A 22,894-nucleotide genomic window follows, 5' to 3' on the forward strand; every position below is an offset into this window, starting at 1 on the left:
GAACAAGGAACAAGAAATGGCGCAACCCATTGGTAAACATCTATCCAAATAGTAACCACCATTCCAAAAACAACCTAACAACGGAACACTCTGCGGGTGCACAGGAAGCAAACGGAAGGCCGATTCAATATCCGTCTTTGCCAACAAAGCCTCAGGGCCGTGTCTCCTCACCCACTGCACCGCTGCGTCAAATGATGTATATTCAACAGAGCACAGCTCTTGGGCGATGCCATCATTTACTGACCGGCCTTTCGGATATGACAAATGCTGAATCAACCAAAATTTCGGCTCTTTTTTAGGCACTACCCCCAAAGGGAAAACAACCATCCCTTCCGTCGGCGGGTGCAAAAATGGCCCCGACATCCTACCCAATTCCACTTCTTTTTTGAGCTTAGCATCAACAACCTCGGCATGTAACATTGCCGACCGCAAATTCTTAATCGAGAAAGGAACCTCGTGACCCGGGGAGGAATCCTAAAACCATCCGCAAAACCATTAAAAATAATACCCGCCTTCACTTCATCAGGGTACCTATTTAGAAAGGGGGCCATCTCGTGAAGCCTCACCGGGCTCTCCCCCTTGACCGGCACCCAATGCTGGCTTTCCCTTTCCCTTCTTGAAACATTTTGAAGCCCCATGGGAGCTTCCGTTACAGTGGGAACACACGTGCTTAAACTTACAGGTATTCTCATATTTACACTGGCCGTCATTAAACTGCCAGCAGGTTCCAGACTTCTCCTTTGCTCCCTGTGTACCCTGACTACCGCTACCGTGTCCAGCCTGCTGATTGCCCCCACGTCCAGCCCCGTGAAAGGACTGCCCATGTCTAGCTGGGGCCATAACCTTCAGCCAAAGGCCTATATCCTTCTGGTCCCACCTAATTTCCGGCCTCACCGCCTTTCTCTGCCTAAACTGCTCATCATACCGCAGCCACGTCTGACTGCCATATGTACGATGTGCTTCCCCAATCGAGTCTAAATAGCAAAACAATCCCGAGCAATTCTCAGGCGCTTTTTCCCCCACCACACTCGCCGATATTGCAAATGCCTTCCTCCTCCTTTTTGCTATCTTCTTTTTTTCCTTTATCTAAGTTAAACTTTTCCAAAGGAGGCAGGGAAAAAATGTCCACGTACTCATCCCGCCAAATCTTCTCTTTTACCTCCTTCTTCAAATGAGCTCCCAGCGGCCCCTCAAAGCACACATAGACTTCCCCTTTCGCTCTGTCGTCTTATTTTACCGTATCGCCTTTTTCCTTCTCTGTCTGAACCGAAACTGATACACCTGACGATGCTACCTCCAACACCCGACCAGGACTTAGCAACCCAATCTCCGATGGGGGTTCCACCCCCCGCTCAGGCATCCACACCCCAACTGGCGATGTAGCGACCCCAGTCGCTGCCCCGACATCTAGTCTCCGCAAAATTTGCGACATACCTTGCAATAAATCCTGCAGGCCTGGCACCTCCGCCACAATCGGCCCACCCCTCTGCTGGTCCTCAATCCCTACCACCCGGCCCCCCCTAGCCTCATGCAACCCTGCCCCTGTGGGCGACAAACCAGACATAGAATCATACTCACACTGCTGCGCGGGTGCTGTGTCCCCGCCAGCCGGACCTCCGGATCCCTGTTGCTCCGCCCCTCCGTGACGATCGCTGCCGGCCGCCGATACCTCCTCGCTGCGTCGCTGCCCCAGGCCCGCGCCTCTGGCCTCCTCTTCACCAGGGGGTCCCGAGCGTGTTGGGACCGCTGCTCCGCTAGCCCTCTCTGCCCCAGGCCCGCGCCCCTGGCCTCCTCATCACCAGGGGGACCCGAGCGTGGTGAAGCTGCTGGACCGACCCACTACTCCGTCCGCGGCCAGTATCCCCAGCCACCTCGCCGTTCGATGGGTTCACAGGTGACCTCGAACAATCCTGATGCGCAGACCCGGACAAGCCAGCACGGTCGTACACCCTTCCTCGCTGCCAGGCAGGCAGCTCGACACTGCTGCCTGTCTCTCTCTCCTCACTGCGCCGTGCCCTGGATACAGGCAGCGGAGGAGCTCCCAGCTGCTGCCTGCCTGCAGCTTGTGCCCTTCTGGTTGCGACCCCAGCAGGCACCCTGGAAGGAGATGCGCTGGGGGTGCCTGCCGCAGGTGGAGGGTCCGCATTCCTCACCGCCGCCTCTGACCGTTCCTGCTGCACACCTCGTCTTCCTGCTGCCGTGCGCCCCCTGGTCGCCGGGGACCTGCTGGAATCAGGGGGAGCGGCGGCTGCGCGCTGCCTGGCTCGCACAGGCCGCACTTCCGGTCCAGCGCTCCCAGCAGCAGCAGCGATGTTCTGGGCCTGACGACGGGCGCATGCAAGCCGGGTAGGTGGATTCCTGCCGGAGCGGGAGCGTTGGGAGGGGGCAGCGCCGCTGGACTCACCACCTACAGGGTCCCTGGAGAGGCTTCGGAGCCTGCGCCTGCCACGCGCCGCCACTTCGGGGGAAAGTCTCTCTGGGGGCCTGGTCCTCCTGCCCCGTGCGCTCACTCTGGATCCCTCTGCCATTCCCAGGATCGAGGACAGCTGGGCTTCAAGCCAACCTCCCCTCCTGGACCGAGCCATCTCCTGCAGCCGGGACATCATTGATTCGGCAGACTCCATCAGGTACGTCTGCCTAAGCCTGGATTATGGAATGGAATGGCGGTTTTCCCGCACTTTTCCTCCCAACTCCCCCCCCTTATAGCTCCTCCCCCCACTGCCATCCCCCTACCTTGAACTGTAGCATTATTTAAAAGACCGCCCGGCCCAAAGCAGTCATGGGGACCTCCGTCTAGCTACGCCCTACTCCTGCCCCCATCTAGAATGTGATTGAATCTTGTATGTGACGGCTCTCTATTCGATGAGCGCGTGTTGGTTCCTTATCGCCGCTGTTCTGGTAACAGGAGACATAAACCTAGCGAGCATGTATCAGGGTCAAGCTACTATGGTGGAAACTGATAGAACGTGTAGTGAATGGGAGTGAGGGAAAATGAGGGAGGTGTTGAGGTGAAGAATGCGATACAAGGAGCGTCGGCTGATCACTCAGGCTACAGAACGGAGGATCCATTGGAGGAGCGCTCTGGATGCTGGAGACAACAAAAAACACTGGGGGAATGTACTACATACACAGAAATTGGTGGCAGCTATGTAGTATATAATATAGTATATATCGGGATATGAAAAGAATAATTACCCAATTTGATATAAACAAACTATGTGTTATAATAGAAATGTATTAAAACTGTATTATAAATAAAGGTAATAAAAAATGACAAATGTCTGAATGTATTAGAAGTATGTTAAAAATATTAAAATAACTAAGATCCCCAATGAATAGACCAAAAAATGTATGATGAATATGACAATAATATGTTATAATAAATAATACAATTTATGAAGTAAAATAGGTGGTGACAAAACTACATCTGTAATTTCACTGAGTCCATTTGGAGTAAGGGTGTTTAGTTTATAAATCCAAAAGATTTATTTCTGATTAAGCTGTCCAGTGCGATTCTGAACCTGTGGGGGAATCTCCTCTATGGGGAATATTTTCGGTTGTTAGTAATCTTTATTGTGTTTGGTGGTGCAGTGGAGTGAAAGCCCATGATTGAGAAAACCCTATTGAATATTGGAATGGTGTGAGTTCAGCCTTTTGTGGAGGGGTTGGGTCGTCCTTCCCACATGTAAATTCCGACATTAGCATATAATCACATATATAACATAACTGGTGGAACATGACAAGGGACTTGTGATAGGGAAAATTTCACCTGTAGAATTAAGGGTGAATTTAGAGAGACCATGGCAGATCATGTGACAACATAGACAATTTTTCAGATTGCATGTAATGACTTTATTTGGAAGACAGGCCACTTTTAGTGAATCTTCCATTTTTTTTATCTTTCTTGGTGCTAGAACATTTTTTAATGATGGAGCTCTATTCGAAATGTCAAAAAGGGATTGCTAGGTAATGTTTTTCCCACTTCAGCTGTCTGACATGCTCATGATGCTCCTGCAGAGTACGCGAGTAACTCAATATATCATCCAGGTAAACTACCACAAATCTACCAACCAGTGAGAAAAACATATAATTTATGAAAAGTTCATAGACTGCTGGAGCATTGCTTAATCCGAATGGCATCACCAAATGTTCAATCTGCCCCTCAGGTGTATTGAAGGCGGTCTTCCATTCGTCACCATGGCGTATACGTATAAGGTTATATGCCCCTCTCACGTTGAGTTTGTAAAATCATTTATCTCCAGGTAATAGGCTAAACAGGTCACGTATAAGGGGTAAAGGATAGGGAAGGTGAGCTGTGATTTTACTAATCTCTCTAAAATCCAAGCATGAACACAGCCCTCCAGCCTTTAAAAAAAACAAAACACAGTGACTGGAGAGGTGGATGGTCATGTATGATCCTTAGCCGGACTCAGGAAGGGGTTAAATAAATGAGATTTCGGCATTTTAGCTCCTTATATGGAGTCGATAGCACAATCATATGCCGCCATATAGTAGACGTCTGGTAACTGGTGATAATTCCCTCATGTGTGGGGTCTATTTGTCTCCAGAGAAATCACACGTTACATTCCACACATAACACTGTGTAGAAAAGGCGGCGCGGGGTAATTGTGCCAGTAGTGAGGGGCGAATAATGGCGGAAATGTCACTGACTGAGGAGAAGTTTCCACGACCATGGCTGGTTCACAGCACTCCAGATATGATAATCATTTACTGAGGCCCCTGATCATGTGACCCCTGACTCCTCCCCTCCTGTGACCTCATCACAGGTCCTGTGCACAGAGCAGCCATATATGTGGAGTGCGGCTCTGCGGGTGGAGGTAGGTGCTGGAGATTCCCCATTACTGTGCACGGGGGACATTAACCCACTGAGACTCTTTTGAGGTTTTTTTGTTGCCACTTTATAGGAATTATTGTGTTTTTCTTCTGCTTCCTGTAATAGATACATACGACCCAACTATGGGAGACAGGAAGTGAGGGAACGGATTGTTCTCACAGTACAGGGCCCCTTTCTTGGCCCCACACAGTGTAATGCCCCCAATATGCCCCTCATGCAGTATATATGATGCCCCCACACAGTGTAATGCCCCCAATATGCCCCTTATGTAGTATATATAATGCCCCCCCCCCCCACAGTATAATGCCCCCATTATGCCCCTGTAATCAGATGACCGGATACAACACACCGACAAACACAAGGCGGAAGTAACCAATATAATTATTTATTTCCTGATAATGGGAATTGTGATCACTATGGCAACAGTGAATAATGCAGAACAGGGTGATTACGAGGTGAAATATACAATATTAGATATACAATGAATTCTCCGCCTCACTCTCACTGTATTAGCAGCCTCTAACCACATGTTACTTTAGCTACTGACAAGGGTGATTTTACTGATACATATAGTCCACAACACTCTACTCTGCGAACACCGGCCATAGTGGGGTCTCCACCTCTTCCCGTTAGACTTTATTAGGAGGACTTATGGCCTATCAGGGCTCGCTGGGCCGCCTTCACTTCAGTCATCTTTCACCTTGTCTGTTGTGTCACCCTGGACCAACACCTGTACTGACTCAACATAATGAAAGGAAAAAAGGAATTAAATCAGTGCTGACCAGAGTATCACTGGACCATGGGTGCCAGGTTAAATATGGCTGGAATCAACTTGTAAATGCAGGCAAAGAAGAAGAAAAACAGCACCAGGTCATTAACATAGAAAAATCACATTTGTCTTTTTATTTAATCCATAGTTTGCAAAAAGTTAAAAACATACGTGTCAGTAAATGTCAAGGGGCAAACGTCACCCACATGTCTAACGCGCTTCAGACTTCATGTCCTTACTCATAGGCACAGATGCCTTGATATTTAATTACACTTATGTTTTTAACTTTTTGCAAACTATGGATTAAATAAAAAGACAAATGTGAATTTTTTATGGAAATCACCTGGTGCTGTTTTTTTTACCTTCTTTATCTGTACTGATGTCAGTGCTGGAAGCAATAGCCCCTGTTAGTCGCCCCTCCTGCTCTTCTCTGCAGGCCTGTACTACTGAGCGGAATCTCCTCACAGATCTTCAGTGCTTGACCGAAGGCGGATGTGTCTTGTCCCAGAAATAATTAGAGCTGTGACTCTGCTCTTGCCTGGCATAGTTTGGACTCTGGGTCTTGACCAGCGCAGGTCAAATTCTCAGGCCTTGACAGGCATAGTTTGGACTCTGGGTCTTGACTGACGCAGGTCAGGTTCTCGGGCCTTGGCTGACGTAATCTGGACTCTGAGACTCATCTGGTGCCGCCTGGGTTCTGCTGCCACAACCAGCTACCTCGGGCACTTTACCATGGCCTGTGTCATCAAGGTCACCTGACCTGGTGTACCCTCTAGACTCTTTCTTCCTGAAACTCTCCGTTTTCCCATTGATTCCGCAGGGTCCCATCTGGACGACTGATGGCAGTTATTTTGTACAAATGCAGCACAGCCCTGAGGATTCTTTCTTCTTATGACACACCATTTTACACCCCTTATGATTCCCCTCACACAGTATAAAGTTTCCACAGTACTGGCATTTCTCACACAAAATATATTTCCACAGTTTCACCGAACCCCCACCCATACAGGTGCATCTCACAAAATTAGAATATCATCAAAAAGTTAATTTCTTTCAGTTCTTCAATACAAAATGTGAAACTCATATAGAGTCATATAGGCTAATAGGGTATAATAAAGTTGTTATGGGCGTGACTTAACTAACATTGTGCAGTGACGCTTTTTTTGGATATTTCTTGTTGCTAAAAAATTTTTTCAATTTGAAAATTTTTATTAAACATCTCTCATTAGTGCGATCATACAATATACAAGCCTCTGATGGCTCCGGTGATGCACTGTACTACTGTAGTGCTGTGTATCTCACTGCCTCTCCGTGTAAGGCCGGCTTTTCCTATCTCCTTCTCAAACCCGACATGATATGAAACATGGTTACATACAGTAAACCATCTCATATCCCTTTTTTTTGCATATTCCACACTACTAATGTTAGTAGTGTGTATGTGCAAAACTTGGGCGCTCTAGCTATTAAATTAAAGGGTTAAATCGCGGAAAAAATTGGCTCCCACGCAATTTTCTCCGCCAGAGTGGTAAAGCCAGTGACTGAGGTTAGATATTAATAGCCTGGAGAGGGTCCATGGTTATTGGCCCCCGCCCCCTGGCTAAAAACATCTGCCCCCAGCCACCCCAGAAAAGGCACATCTGGAAGATGTGCCTATTCTGGCACTTGGCCACTCTCTTCCCATTCCCGTGTAGCGGTGGGATATGGGGTAATGAAGGGTTAATGTCACCTTGCTATTGTAAGGTGACATTAAGCCAAATTAATAATGGAGAGGCTTCAAATATGACACCTATCCATTATTAATTCAAAGCAAAAAGAAAAACAGATTGCCGCACCAACCGCTAGTGAAAACACCTGTACATGTGTGTGTCAGATATCCAGCGTATATGCCACTTGCAGAACTAGGGTGCTGCCACAGAAATATAATCCATGCAATAGCAAAAACTGTAGAAAAAAGTGGGCACTCACCATCTGCTAATATTCAGTGTTTATTGTGCCACATGCCAAATGCAGAAATAGCAGGGAGAAACGTGAAATAAAAAGGTCTTTTTATTTCACGTTTCTCCCTGCTATTTCTGCATTTGGCATGTGGCACAATGAAGACTGAATATTAGCAGATGGTGAGTGCCCACTTTTTTCTACAGTTTTTGCTATCCATTATTAATCCAATAGTATGAAATGGTTAAAAAACACACACACATTATTACAAAGTATTTTAATGAAATAAATACACAGGTTTTTGTAATATTTTATTATACTGGTAATCCACCTGAAGACCCTCGTTCTGTAAAAAAGGTAAAATAAAAAAACAACAATATCCCATACCTTCCGCCGTTCTTTCACGTCCAACGATGTAAATCCATCTGAAGGGGTTAACTAATTTTACAAGTAGAAGCTCTGCTAATGCAGCTGTGCTCGTGGCTGTAAAACCCCGGGGAATGAATGGAATGTAGGTCAATGACCTGTAGTTACCTCGAGTCCTCATATGAACTCGAGCCTGGGAACTTTTCATATTGCCCAGACACGTAGTATATTGCCCAGCCACGTAGTATATTGCCCTGCCAAGTAGTATATTGCCCAGCCACGTAATATATCGCACAGCCACGAAGTATATTGTACAGCCACATAGTATATAGCAAAGAGACAAAGTATATAACACTGGCCATGCAGTATATAACCCAGGCCACATAGTATAGTGCACAGCAATGTAGTATATTGCCCAGCCACGTAATATATACTATAGCCACGTAGTATATAGCACAGTCCACATAGTATATAGCACAGAGATGTAGTACATAACACAGCCCACACAGTATCTAACACAGCCCGCATAGTATATAGCAATGTGGGCACCATATCCCTGTTAAAAAAAGAATTAAAATAAAAAATAGTTATATGCTCAACTTCTGTCGGCCCCCAGATCCAGCCCAGGCATTTACTGATGCTCCTCGCGACGCTCCGGTCCCAAGAGTGCATTGCGGTTCGGCCAGATGATGATGTAGCGGTCTCGCGAGACTGCTACGTCATCATCTCGCGAGACCGCAATGCATGGACCCGAGCGTCGCGAGGAACAGGAAAGGCCTGGGCTATATCCGGGGGCCGGCAGAAGGAGAGTATATAATGATTTTTTATTTTTTTAATTATTTTTAACATTAGATCTTTTTACTATTGATGTTGCATAGGCAGCATCAATAGTAAAAAGTTGGTCACACAGGGTTAATAGCAGCGTTAACGGAGTGCGTTACACCGCGGCATAACGCGGTCCGTTAATGCTGCCATTAACCCTGTGTGAGCGCTGACTGGAGGGGAGTATGGAGCGGGCACTGACGGCAGGGGAGTAGGGAGCGGCCATTTCGCGGCCTGACTGTGCCCGTCGCTGATTGTTCGTGGCCACGACCAATTAGTGACTTCGGATTTCCATGACAGACAGACAGAAAGATGGAAGTGACCCTTAGAATATTATATTAGTAGATGTAAAGAAGAAAACTATATACTGTAAAATAATAAATCTCATATGTTTCCCTTATTATCTCCAGTAATTGTATTATTACACAGGATTTTTATGATGTTACATCGGCTCATCTTCTTCTCATTCAGGTCTCTACAATATCAGATCCTCTCAGTGAAGATCTTCTATAAAACAGAATTTTACTAATTTATCCATGAAGGATTGATATGGACAGAGACTAGATGGCGGAGAGGATATTACACCTCACCCTAGAGATCCTCTTCCGGCTTACTGGAGAGGTGAGAGATTATGATGACGTCAAATTACATCATTCTTATCTATGGGAATAACAGATGGACAGAACTGGAGAGGTGACGACTCTGGAAATGTCTGTAGTGAGATTTATTAATGTGTCTCTCTATAACCAGGATTACACAGTAGTGAAGAAGACCTCTAGTGAACGCAGTCAGGACCCTGTGTCTGAGGGATGGGGAAGACCCCTGAGCCCAATCATGTGTCCTCCACCTTACCCCCTGATACATGAGGACATCAATGTCCAGAAGATCCTAGAACTCACCTACAAGATGATTGAGCTGCTGATTGGAGAGGTGACACTGCTGGGAATGCTGGGACATTATACAGTAATGTTATGAAGTGATCAGGGAGATGACGGTATCATTGTATGTGTCAGGTTCCTATAAGGTATCAGGATGTCGCCGTCTATTTCTCCATGGAGGAGTGGGAGTATTTAGAAGGACACAAAGATGTGTACAAGGACGTTATGATGAAGATTCCCCAGCCGATCACATCACCAGGTAATAGAACTAAATACACACGGCCTGTAATTTTCTTTATGTAAATAATTAATTCGGTTCCTGTATGTGTTTCCTCCAGATCTATCCAGTAAGAGGACAACACCAGAGAGATGTCCCAGTCCTCTTCTTCCACAGGACTGTAACCAAGAAGATCCCAGTGTTCCTCAGGATCATCAGGTAGATGGAGAGAAGGTGTCATGAGATCTCCCCTATGATGTGTAGATGGCTGTGGAGGTCTTGTGCTCAGTCTTGTTTTATCCACCAGTATTACCATATATACTCGAGTATAAGCCGACCCGAGTAAAAGCCGAGGCCCCTAATTTTGCCACAAAAAATCTGGGAAAACTTAATGACTCGAGTATAAGCCTAGGGTGGAAAATGCAGCAGCTACCAATAAATGTCAAAAATAAAAATGGGTACCAATAAAATTTGCCCCATGTAATGCTCCACAAACATTGCTTATGGCCCCATAAGATGCTCCAAACAGTTATTTGCCCCATGTAATGCTTCACAAATATTACTTATGGCCCCATAAGATGCTCCATTGTAGACATTTGCCCCATATGCTGTTGCTGCGTTAAAAAAAAAAATCTCATAATCACCTCTCGTCCCTTCACCGCCGCTGCTGCGTTCCCCGTTCTCTGCAATGATTGTTCAGGCAGAGGGCGGCGCACACACTAATCGCATCACCGCGCCCTCTGACCTGAGCGTTACTGCAGAGGACAGGGAACGCAGCGGCGGCGGTGGAATGGGGAGCAGTTGAATATTGCGCACTGCGTTATACTCACCTGCTCCTGGCGCGGTGTAGTCCCTGGTTCTCCGTCACCGGCAGCTTCTTCTTGTAGTGATCGGTCACATGGTACCGCTCATTACAGTAATGAATATGCGGCTCCACCCCTATGGGAGTCTATATTCATTACTGTAATGAGCGGTACCATGTGACCGTTCACTACAGGAAGACGCTGCTGATGCCGGGTAACCAGAGACTGTGCCAGGAGCAGGTGAGTATTAGACAGCTGCTGCTCCCGCTCCCCTGCCGACCCCTGGGCTCGAGTATATACGGTATATGTTTTATACTTAGAAACATAGTTTCAGTTATATTCCATTGCTCCTCGTGTTTCCATATGCAAATGAGAATAAGGATGATCTCTCTACACTGTGACATCCATTCAAATATTTGTAGAACCAAAAAACACATGGACTACTTGCACAGTGAACAAGTCTGTAGAAACCTGTTCACACCACCAAGAAACTTGAAGACACAAAAAGAGCACAGCGAGGTCAAAAATACTCTGTTGTAAAGAAGTCACAGTTAGGGTTGAGCGAAACGGGTCGTTCATTTTCAAAAGTCGCCGACTTTTGGCAAAGTCGGGTTTCATGAAACCCGATCCGACCCCTGTGCGGGGTCGGCCATGCGGTACGCGACTTTCGCGCCAAAGTCGCGTTTCAATGACGCGAAAAGCGCCATTTCTCAGCCAATGAAGGTAAACGCAGAGTGTGGGCAGCGTGATGACATAGGTCCTGGTCCCCACCATCTTAGAGAAGGGCATTGCAGTGATTGGCTTGCTGTCTGCGGCGTCACAGGGGCTATAAGGGGGCGTTCCCGCCGACCGCCATCTTACTGCTGCTGATCTGAGCCTAGGGAGAGGTTGCTGCCGCTTCGTCAGAAGCAGGGATAGCGTTAGGCAGGGTCCATTAACCACCAAACCGCTTGTGCTGTAGCGATTTCCACTGTCCAACACCACCTTCGGTGTGCAGGGATAGTGGAAGCTACATTTTTTTTTTTTTTTCTCAGCGCTGTAGCTCATTGGGCTACCCTAGAAGGCTCCCTGATAGCTGCATTGCTGTGTGTATGCCGCTGTGCAAACCAACTGCTTTTTTCAAAGCACAAATCCTCTTGTTCCTTCCTTTCTGCACAGCTATCTTGTTTGTTTGTCCACACTTTTTATTTAATTTGTGCATCAGTCCACTCCTTATTGCTGCCTGCCATACCTGACTGAGATTACTGCAGGGAGATAGTAATTGTAGGACAGTCCCTGTTCTTTTTTTTTTTTTTTTTTTTGTGGGAGATTAAGATTGGCATTTCTGCTAGAGTGCCATCCCTGTGTGTGCCATCTCTCAGTCAGTGGGCCATAGAAAGCCTATTTATTTTTTTGCTTGATTTGGGTTCTAAAATCTACCTGAAAAAATCACTACATCAATCAGTGGGAGAAAAATATTGGCCTCAGGGCTTGTGTGCCACTCCTGACTCCTGTGTGCATCATCACTCACTCAGTGGGCCATAGAAAGCCTATTTATTTTTTTGGTTGATTTGGGTTCTAAATTGTACCTGAAAAAATCACTAAATCAATCAGTGGGAGATTAATATTGGCCTCTGGGCTTGTGTGCCAGTCCTTTCTTTTCTTTCAATTTTCTTTTTATTGAAGTTTTAATAATTACAGACAAGTGGAACATCAAGAACTATGAATGAGCATATCAAAGTGCAAAAGAACATGTGACAAGTTAGCGATATAAACTCAGGCCAACTGACACTCATAAGTCCATATACTTTTAAAGAAAATGAGCCTAACAACTCGTTCAAAATTGTTAATACGTGAGTAACTTTATAGATTTAGAGAGATGAGAAGGTATAAGGGGGAACAGAGAGAGATAGAGGTAAGATAGGGGGGGGAGGAGGTGGGGGGGTGGATTAGGATGACACCTTGAGGATTGAATGGTTTATTATGCTATTGCAAAGTAAAAAGTATTTTGGGTTCTGAATTGGATCCATGAATTCCAAGTGTTATAGAACTTATCAGTGGTATGATTCACTCTTGCAGCTAATTCTTCTATGTGGAACAATTGCTCAATTTTGGAGTAAAGCTGGCTGGAGGTGGGTATGTTCTTAGTATTCCAATATGACGGAATTAAAGATTTCCCAGCCGCTATAATGAATTGAGCCATTTTGGAGACGTTCTTTTCATTTGGCCAAAGAGGAAAATTTAAAAGGACATTTTCCGGTTTCAGAGTTGTCTGTTTTCCCAAAACCTTATATATAATAGAGTTAATCTCACTCCAAATTGGAGTAAGTTGCGAGCAGGACCACCACATGTGTATGTAGGAACCATCCGCTACTTCACATCTCCAACAGTTGGTATTTATATTGCAAAGCCATCTCTGGGTGAGTTTGGGCGTTATATACCATCTGGAGATAATTTTATACGAATTTTCATGAATCCGCACACATGTAGATGGACCATGCGAGTTTCTATATATATATTTAGTTTGTGTTTCAGAGAAGGAGGTACCTATGTCTTTTTCCCATCTAGCCAAATAAGCACGTTTCAATGGTGTATCAATACTAATTAATGATTGATATATTATTGAAAGGGTTCGGGTAGGGGTTTTCGCTCTTGCACATAAGATTTCAAAGGGGGTTAGAGATCTATTAGTGTCAATCAACCGGTACTTTTGGTGAAAAAGATAGGAGAGTTTGCCATGTTGCAAGAACGTTAGACCCGAGAGTCCAGGTATTTTGTTTAAATCTTGTAAGGATAGTAGTACTCCATCCTTAAACAACTGTTCTATTGGTATGTGCATAGCGGTACTGGGAAGTGAGTCTAAGAGATCTGAGATTTTAGTCAGTGGAGATAGAGGTGGGGCTAAGGCCATGCCTAGTTTCTCCCAAATTTTAACTGTGGCTATTGTGTGTACATTTGTTATTTTGTATGAGGACAGATCTTTGTTTTGTCCAAGTAGAATGGAACGCAAAGGGAGAGGAGACATTGCTTCTTCTATGTTTAACCATTGTTTATCATCCGATTTTCTAATCCAATAGATCATTCTTGTTACATGTGTTGCTTGGTAATATTTTACAATATCCGGGGCACCCATTCCTCTGAAGTCTTTCGGCAGAGTAAGGGTCTTAGAATTAATGCGTGGTTTTCTTTTTTGCCAGATATAGCTGAAGAATAAGGAGTGTAATTTGGATAGGTAAGAGAGGGGGATTTGGATTGGGAGCATATTAAAGATATAAAGAAATTTTGGTATTATTAAGCTTTTTAAGATGTTTTTCCTCCCTATCCAAGACAGGAAAGTGTCTTTCCAGGAACGGATTCGTGATGTTGTGGTCGGTAATAATTGATTAAAGTTAAGAGTAAAGAGATCTTTGTCAGATGCACATAGCTGTATACCTAAATATGTTAGACTTTTCGTTTGCCAGGGAAAGGGAAATGCAGATTTAAGGTTATTTACTACTTTGACTGGTAATCCTAAATTTAATAGTTCAGATTTTGTTTCGTTTATTTTGAAATTAGATAATTTGCTATAGATCTCCATAATATTCATTATGGCTGGAATGCTCCTTAAGGGTTTAGAAATGATTAATAATAAGTCGTCTGCAAATGCCGCAGTTTTATAATGTATGCCCTTAATTTGCAAACCTTCTATACTAGCGCATTGTTGAATGGCCTGCAGAAGAGGCTCCAATGACAGAACAAAGAGTAAAGGAGACAACGGACAACCCTGTCTTGTACCGTTGAAAATCTGAAAAGAGTCTGTAATGGCCCCATTTAGTCTAATTCTAGCTGTGGGCTCTGAGTACATTGCCATTATTGCAGTTGTGGTTGACAGGGGGATGCCAAATTTTGATAAAGTTTCCTGCAGAAACGTCCAGTCAACCCTATCAAATGCTTTTTCAGCATCTATACCCATTAGCGCCAATGGTATTTTCTTCAGCTTCGCGTATTGCATCAAGTGCAATACTTTATATGTGTTGTCTTTCCCCTCTCCACCTTTCACAAATCCAGATTGGTTTGGAGAGATTAATTGTGGTAGCACGATCGCGATTCTGTCTGCCATCATTCTCGCATACAGCTTTAGATCCATATTTAACAATGATATAGGCCTATAGCTGCCACATTGTTCTGGATCTTTTCCTTCTTTATAGATCAGAGAAATTCTGGCTTCCAGAAATTGGCGTGGCGCTTTTTCACCTTTCTGTAGGGAATTACACACATTTAGGAGGTGAGGAAGTAGGATGTCTGAATTGGATTTATAATACTGAGTTGTAAAGCCATCCGGTCCTGGGGCTTTCCCTTTGGGACATTTTGACAGGGCCGTCCGTAGCTCCTCAAGGGTAAATGGTTTAATTAATTGTTCTTGATGGGAAGTGGAGAGAGTTGGGAGATTTAAGGTTTCAAAGAAAGTTTGGATTTCTTGCTTTCTCTGGGTTTTCTCTTTTCCCCCCTCGTTTGGGCACAATTGGTATAAAGATTTGTAGTAGTTTAAAAACTCTTTTTCTATCTGGGAATAATTCTGGGTTGTGTGACCAGTTTTCGTTTTAATAGAGTGAATGAAAGTGCGAGCCTGTCTCTTTTTAATTAGTGACATGGTTAATTTAGAAGCTTTATCCCCGTGTACAAAAATGCGATTTTTCCAAGAGGTAAAGAGCTTAGCCGATTGCTCCCTAAGGATATCTTTTAATCTCTGTCTTTTTCCTGTGAGTTCTAATAGTATTTGCGACTGTAATGTTTTCTTATGTTGAGATTCTAGATATATTATTTCACTATAGAGGGAATCTAATTCTTTGTTTTTTATTTTCTTTAAGTAGGACGCAATAGAGATAAGTTCTCCTCGTATTACTGATTTGTGCGCTTCCCACAATATTAAGGGAGATAGCTCGGCTGTATGATTTAGTTCAAAATATCTTTTTATGGCTTTTTTAATACGATCTTTGGTCGTGGGATTGTCTAATAGAGTGTCATTTAATTGCCAGGATCTACTAGGACTGAATTGTTTAGATAGGGTTAGCTCCATTATTACATACGAGTGATCAGAGAAGAGTGAGGGGACTATATCTGTTTGTTGTATATTGGGTAACAAGGACCGTGGAACAAACAAGTAATCAAGTCTATGGTAAGAGCCATGTGGGTGAGAGAAGAAGGTATAATCACGTTTAGCTGGTTGCATGTAGCGCCAGATATCGATTAAATTTAGGGGGAGAAGAGCTTGCTTCAACCTTGCTAAATCTCTCAAAGAGATTGCGCTTTTTTTCTTAGTTGTATCAATAGATGGTTCAAGGGCCAGGTTAAAGTCTCCTCCCATCATGAGTGAGCCTTCTCCAAAGTCTTTTATTTTTTTAAATATGGACAGAAGCCATTTTAATTGTTTCCTGTTTGGGGCGTACACATTGCAAATAGTGACAGCCACCCCCGCCAAGATTCCTTTTATCAGTATATAGCGGCCATTTGCATCTACTTTTTGGTCGTGTAGTAAGAAGGGAATATTTTTAGCTATGGCTATCAATACTCCCCTTGATTTTGCTTGGGGGGAGGTGGCGTGAAATTGTGTGCCAGTCCTGAGCGTGCCATCTCTCTCACAAATAGTGGGCCATAGAAAGCCTATGTTAGGGCTAGCGGAATGCACCAAATAATAAGACTGATAGTGTACGGTGCGTTCGTAGCCCGGGGTCCACCGTGCATAGATGGAACCTGCTGCTGAGTAATGACGGACTATATGGCGGTACTCTTAAGTATACTCGCGTGGGTTAAACTTCACCCAACGTGAAGGAAGTGATCCTGTTGCGTCACAGGATCGCGGTACCGCACATAGAAGGCGAGCAAGCAGTCAGCGAACTTAACCCCAACTAGGATTGAAGTCCGATTAGACCACTTGCTGACACAACACCGCAACAGGGTGTGTTAGGCAACTCTTATAATTAGAGCACCGAAGTGCGAACTGTGCCGTGCTGGCAGGCACCACTAAGCACCCAGACGTGGGTCAGGAAGCGCACTGCTGGCGCGTGGCGCCGCACTGGCGGTCACAGCAATAGACGCTGATACGTGTGACACGTTGAGTGATTTGTCGGGCGCTAGATAGCAGCCATACTCCATACGCGAACAGTCATACAATAGGGTAGGGGTATTTAATGAACGACTTGCACTCACAACAAACACACGTATTCAATTGTACACTAGCGCATGGCCGTGCGGTCATGCGCAGTTTATATAATTGCAGGACAGGAAGTGGCCACAGAAACTTTGCCCTTCCAGGGCCTGCCAAGAGGACCAATGGAATGCGCTGCAGAGCCAGAGCACATGACCCTCGATCTCCAACGGGAGATCTTGCTCTGGGCATGCTCAGTGTGCGCAAACAAGGACTTAGTCCCAGGGAAGTCCGCTCGCCGCTGACCAGCACTGACTTTAATGGCAGGAGCTGAAGAAGCAGCAGTAACTCTCTGTACAGAGTGAGAGCGAGCAAGACACTGGGAGCGACATCCCTGCTGAGCAGACTCCACTGCGGCTGGAGGAGAATGGGAGACCGCAGCGGAGACGGATCGAGATTCCCCCTGTGCAGCAGAGGAAACTCGACTCCTAACATTACCCCCCCTCCTTGGGCCTCGCTACGCTCGAAGGCAGCAATGAGCTGTGGGGCCCGAATGTTTTCAGCAGGCTCCCAAGACCTGTCCTCTGGACCATAACCCTTCCAATCCACCAAATAAAACTTTTTGCCGCGTACCACCTTGCACCCCAAAATAGCGTTCACCTCGTAATCGTCCGTAGACGAACCCGATGTCCCGGCAGATGACTCGGAAAACCGGGACATGTATACGGGTTTCAAGAGGGACACATGAAAGGTGTCGGTGATACCCAAGCGTGGAGGAAGAGCCAGGCGGTAGACCACAGGATTAACCTGTTCGAGAACCTTGAAGGGACCCAAGTAGCGAGGAGCAAACTTAGTGGACTCAACTCGCAGCCTGATGTTACGGGCGGAGAGCCACACCAAGTCGCCAGGGGCAAAAGTCGGAGCGGGGCGCCGATGAACATCGGCGGAGGACCTCATTCTCTCCTTGGAGGCCCGAATGGCATCCTGCGTGCGATCCCAAATGTCCCGTGCCTCCACAGCCCAGTCTGCCACCCTGAGATCAGCGGAAGACACAGGCATGGGCACAGGAACACGCGGATGCTGGCCGTAATTTAAGAGGAATGGAGTCTGACCGGTGGAGTCGGCTACGGCATTGTTAAGTGCAAACTCTGCCCACGGTAGCAAGGATGCCCAGTCATCCTGTCTGGCAGAAACAAAATGTCGCAGATATGTGACCAAGGTCTGGTTGGCCCTTTCTACCAACCCATTCGTCTCGGGATGATATGCCGAAGAGAGATTTAACTCAATACTGAGTAGACGACATAGCTCCCTCCAGAATCGAGACGCAAACTGGGGACCCCGGTCACTAACAATTTTGTCTGGCATACCGTGTAAGCGAAAGATATGCTTGATAAACAAGACAGCCAACGCCCGTGCAGATGGTAGCCGTGGAAGAGGCACCAAATGCACCATTTTGGAAAAATGATCGGTGATCACCCAGATAATGGTGCAATTACGAGACTTGGGTAAGCCAACCACAAAGTCCATCCCGACCATCTCCCAGGGCCTGTCAGCCACGGGCAGAGGATAAAGCAAACCAGCTGGCCGTTGCCGAGGAGTCTTGTTCCTGGCGCAAGAGACACACGCCCGAACGTACTCTGCGACATCACGAGCCATATGCGGCCACCAGTATGTCCTCGCCAGTAACTCTGATGTCCTTTTAGTACCAAAATGTCCACCCACTCTGGACGAGTGCGCCCAAGAGAGAACCTCCGGTCGCAAACTAGATGGAACAAAAGTCTTGCCCGGGGGCACAGACTCCAGCGAAACCGGGGCCACGGTTCTCAAACTCTCGGTGGGGACAATAAGCCGAGGCTCCTCCTCCTCCTCCGCAGATGACACAACGGAGCGAGAGAGAGCGTTGGCCCGAATGTTCTTCTCCCCAGAAAGGAAATGGAGGGTGAAATGAAACCGGGAGAAGAACAAGGACCATCTGGCCTGGCGAGAATTCAACCGCTGAGCTGTCTGCAGATACACCAAATTTTTGTGATCTGTGAAGACTTGGAAGGGAAAACGTGCTCCTTCCAAGAGATGTCTCCACTCCGAGAAAGCCAACTTCATGGCTAGCAACTCCCTGTCCCCGATGGAACAATTCCTCTCTGCTGGTGCAAAGGTCTTGGAGAAAAAGAAGCAAGGATGCTTCAGACCTTGAGCATCCTTTTGGAAGAGGACTGCTCCAGCACCAACAGAAGAGGCATCCACCTCCATGATAAATGGCTTTTCAACATCGGGGCGATGAAGAATGGGAGCGCTAGCGAAGTGTGACTTTATAGAGATAAAAGCCTTGGAGACCTCCTCAGACCACAATTTGGGATTCGCCCCCTTCTTGGTGAGGGCAACCAAGAGAGCTACCAAAGTTGAGAAATGCGGGATGAACTGGCGATAATAATTGATGAACCCCATAAAGCGCTGCACCACTTTAAGAGAATGGGGTTCCTGCCAGTCCATCACAGCCTGTAGTTTGGCAGGATCCATAGCCAATCCCTGGGCTGAGATGATGTAGCCTAGGAAAGGTAAGGACTCCTGCTCAAACATACACTTCTCCAACTTGGCATAGAGGGAGTTTGCCCGTAGGAGGTCGAAGACTTTGCAAACATCTCTCCGGTGGGAGTCAATATCTGGAGAGTAGATGAGAATATCATCCAGATAGACTACGACCGAGGTGGAAAGCATATGCCGGAAGATATCGTTCACAAAGTCTTGGAAAACGGCTGGGGCATTACAGAGCCCGAAGGGCATCACCAGATATTCATAGTGCCCATCCCTGGTGTTAAAAGCCGTCTTCCATTCGTCCCCCTCACGGATGCGAATCAGGTTGTAAGCACCCCGCAGATCTAATTTAGTAAATACCCTTGCTCCCCGAAGCCTATCAAACAGTTCAGATATCAAAGGCAAAGGGTATTTATTCTTAACGGTGATGGCGTTAAGACCCCTGTAGTCTATGCATGGACGCAATTCCCCACTCTTCTTCTGCACGAAGAAGAACCCTGCCCCAGCAGGTGACACTGACTTCCTGATGAACCCTCTTGCCAGATTTTCCTGGATGTACTGTGACATTGCCTCCGTCTCCGGGAGAGATAGCGGATAGACTCGACCCCGGGGAGGCTCAGCACCAGGCAAGAGGTCAATAGGACAGTCATAGGGGCGATGGGGCGGAAGGGTCTCCGCCGCCTTTTTGGAGAATACGTCTGCATACGACCAATACTGCTTGGGGAGAGAGGAAAGATCTGCGGGTACCTCAGTTGTAGCTACCTGAACGCACTCCCTCTGACACCTACCCCCACAAGATTCACCCCATCCCAGAATTCTGCCTGAGGACCACTCGATATGAGGAGAGTGGTACCATAGCCAAGGTATTCCCAACAGGACTTCATCAATTCCCTCTGGAATGACGAGCAGAGAAATAATCTCCTGATGAGATGGCGACATGGACAGAGTAAAAGGGATGGTCTGGTGAGTTATCTGTGAGGGCAGAGTCGACCCATTCACCACTCGTACCGTTACAGGTTGAGCTAGCATAACCAGAGGTATTGCGTGGCGTTGGGCGAAGGCAGAAGACATAAAATTGCCCTCCGCCCCAGAATCCACGCAGAGCTCTACCGAGTGGGAGAATGAGCCTATAGTAATTGTCCCCTTAAAGGACAATTTAGAGGCAAACGTCGCCGTGTCTAGTGTACCTCCACCTACGACCACTAGACGCTGACGTTTCCACGTTTCCTCGACCGCTGAGGACATCTGGTGGCTAAATGTCCAGACTGCTGGCAAACATGACAGATCCTGAGTGCACAAGCGGTCCGGGACTTAGGTCCCGCTTGTGACACTTCCCTGGCCTCATGTGACTCAGGAACCAGGACCGGAGATTCCAGAGGTTTGGCGAAAGTAGGAGCCAGCCGAAACCTCTGGCTACACTGGGCTCGCTCTTACCTCCGCTCGTTAAAACGGAGGTCAATTCGAGTGGAGACTGTTATTAACTCCTCCAGTGTGGCAGGAATCTCCCTAGTGGCCAGAGCGTCCTTTACATGATCAGCCAAGCCCCTCCAAAATATGGGGATAAGAGCTTTATCCGACCATTCCAGCTCAGATGCTAAAGTGCGGAATTGGACGGCAAAATGACTGACCAAGGACTCACCCTGAGTTAATGCCAGCAGTTGGAGCGCAGTGTCATGGGTGACTTGAGGTCCTAAAAAGACCTGTTTTAAAGTGCTCAAAAACAGAGGAGCACTCTGCACCACATGATCGCCACGCTCCCACAGCGGCGTAGCCCATTCCAACGCCCTGTCCGACAATAGAGACACAATAAATCCCACCTTAGCCCGCTCTGTGGGGAAACGTGCAGCCAGAAGCTCGAGATGAATAGAGCACTGACTCACGAATCCCCTACAAAATTTGCTATTACCAGAAAATTTTTCTGGCAGCGGGAGGCGAGAAAATGTCGGAACAGGGGTGGCAATGGACAAAATTGCTGCAGCCACGCTGGCAGCCTGTACAGCAACTGCGGTAACATCCACAGCTGAGGTTGCGCTCTCGAGAGCCGCCAACCTACCCTCCAGCTGCTGTATATACCGCAGGGATTGCTGTTTGTCCGTCATCACTAGCCAGACCCTGGCGCTAGTGTAATGTTAGGGCTAGCGGAACGCACCAAATAATAAGACTGATAGTGTACGGTGCGTTCGTAGCCCGGGGTCCACCGTGCAGAGATGGAACCTGCTGCTGAGTAATGACGGACTATATGGCGGTACTCATAAGTATACTCGCGTGGGTTAAACTTCACCCAACGTGAAGGAAGTGATCCTGTTGCGTCACAGGATCGCGGTACCGCACATAGAAGGCGAGCAAGCAGTCAGCGAACTTAACCCCAACTAGGATTGAAGTCCGATTAGACCACTTGCTGACACAACACCGCAACAGGGTGTGTTAGGCAACTCTTATAATTAGAGCACCGTAGTGCGAACTGTGCCGTGCTGGCAGGCACCACTAAGCACTCAGATGTGGGTCAGGAAGCGCACTGCTGGCGCGTGGCGCCGCACTGGCGGTCACAGCAATAGACGCTGATACGTGTGACACGTTGAGTGATTTGTCGGGCGCTAGATAGCAGCCATACTCCATACGCGAACAGTCATACAATAGGGTAGGGGTATTTAATGAACGACTTGCACTCACAACAAACACACATATTCAATTGTACACTAGCGCATGGCCGTGCGGTCATGCGCAGTTTATATAATTGCAGGACAGGAAGTGGCCACAGAAACTTTGCCCTTCCAGGGCCTGCCAAGAGGACCAATGGAATGCGCTGCAGAGCCAGAGCACATGACCCTCGATCTCCAACGGGAGATGTTGCTCTGGGCATGCTCAGTGTGCGCAAACAAGGACTTAGTCCCAGGGAAGTCCGCTCGCCGCTGACCAGCACTGACTTTAATGGCAGGAGCTGAAGAAGCAGCAGTAACTCTCTGTACAGAGTGAGAGCGAGCAAGACACTGGGAGCGACGTCCCTGCTGAGCAGACTCCACTGCGGCTGGAGGAGAATGGGAGACCGCAGCGGAGACGGATCGAGATTCCCCCTGTGCAGCAGAGGAAACTCGACTCCTAACAGCCTATTTTTTTTTTTTTTTTTGGTTTTATAAATTCTCCCTGAAAAAAAAAAAAGGGAGATTAATATTGGCCTTTGGGCTTGTGTGCCAGTCCTAAGCGTACCATCTCTCTCTCTCAGATAGTGGGCCATAGAAAGCCTATTTATTTATTTTTTTATTGGGTTTATAAATTTTCCCTGAAGAAAAAAAAAAAAAAGTGGGAGATTAATATTGGCCTCTGGGCTTGTGTGCCAGTCCTGAGCGTGCCATCTCTCTCACAAATAGTGGGCCATAGAAAGCCTATTTATTTTTTTTTTTTTTTGGTTTTATAAATTCTCCCTGAAAAAAAAAAAGGGAGATTAATATTGGCCTTTGGGCTTGTGTGCCAGTCCTAAGCGTGCCATCTCTCTCTCTCTGAGATAGTGAGCCATAGAAAGCCTATTTATTTTTTTGGTTGATTTGGGTTCTAAATTCTACCTGAAAAAATCAATAAATCAATCAGTGCGAGATAAATATTGGCCTCTGGGCTTGTGTGCC

The 22,894-nt window shown here is 46.7% G+C and overlaps 1 protein-coding gene across 1 annotated transcript in view; it reads left to right on the top strand.

Annotated features, from left to right (window-relative positions):
* Nucleotides 1-4,774: 4,774 nt before the first annotated feature.
* The window catches only part of LOC138663264 (zinc finger protein 813-like), an 88,219-nt gene continuing 70,099 nt past the window's right edge, over nt 4,775-22,894 (top strand). Inside the window, exons 1-5 of the mRNA XM_069749437.1 lie at nt 4,775-4,838; nt 9,219-9,368; nt 9,498-9,677; nt 9,761-9,884; nt 9,964-10,061. Coding sequence (XP_069605538.1) covers nt 9,312-9,368; nt 9,498-9,677; nt 9,761-9,884; nt 9,964-10,061 — 459 coding nt within the window. The 5' untranslated portion in view covers nt 4,775-4,838; nt 9,219-9,311. The remainder of the gene's footprint in view (nt 4,839-9,218; nt 9,369-9,497; nt 9,678-9,760; nt 9,885-9,963; nt 10,062-22,894) is intronic.

The sequence above is a fragment of the Ranitomeya imitator genome, chromosome 2 (assembly GCF_032444005.1).
Source record: "Ranitomeya imitator isolate aRanImi1 chromosome 2, aRanImi1.pri, whole genome shotgun sequence".
NCBI classification, from domain to species: Eukaryota; Metazoa; Chordata; class Amphibia; order Anura; family Dendrobatidae; genus Ranitomeya; species Ranitomeya imitator.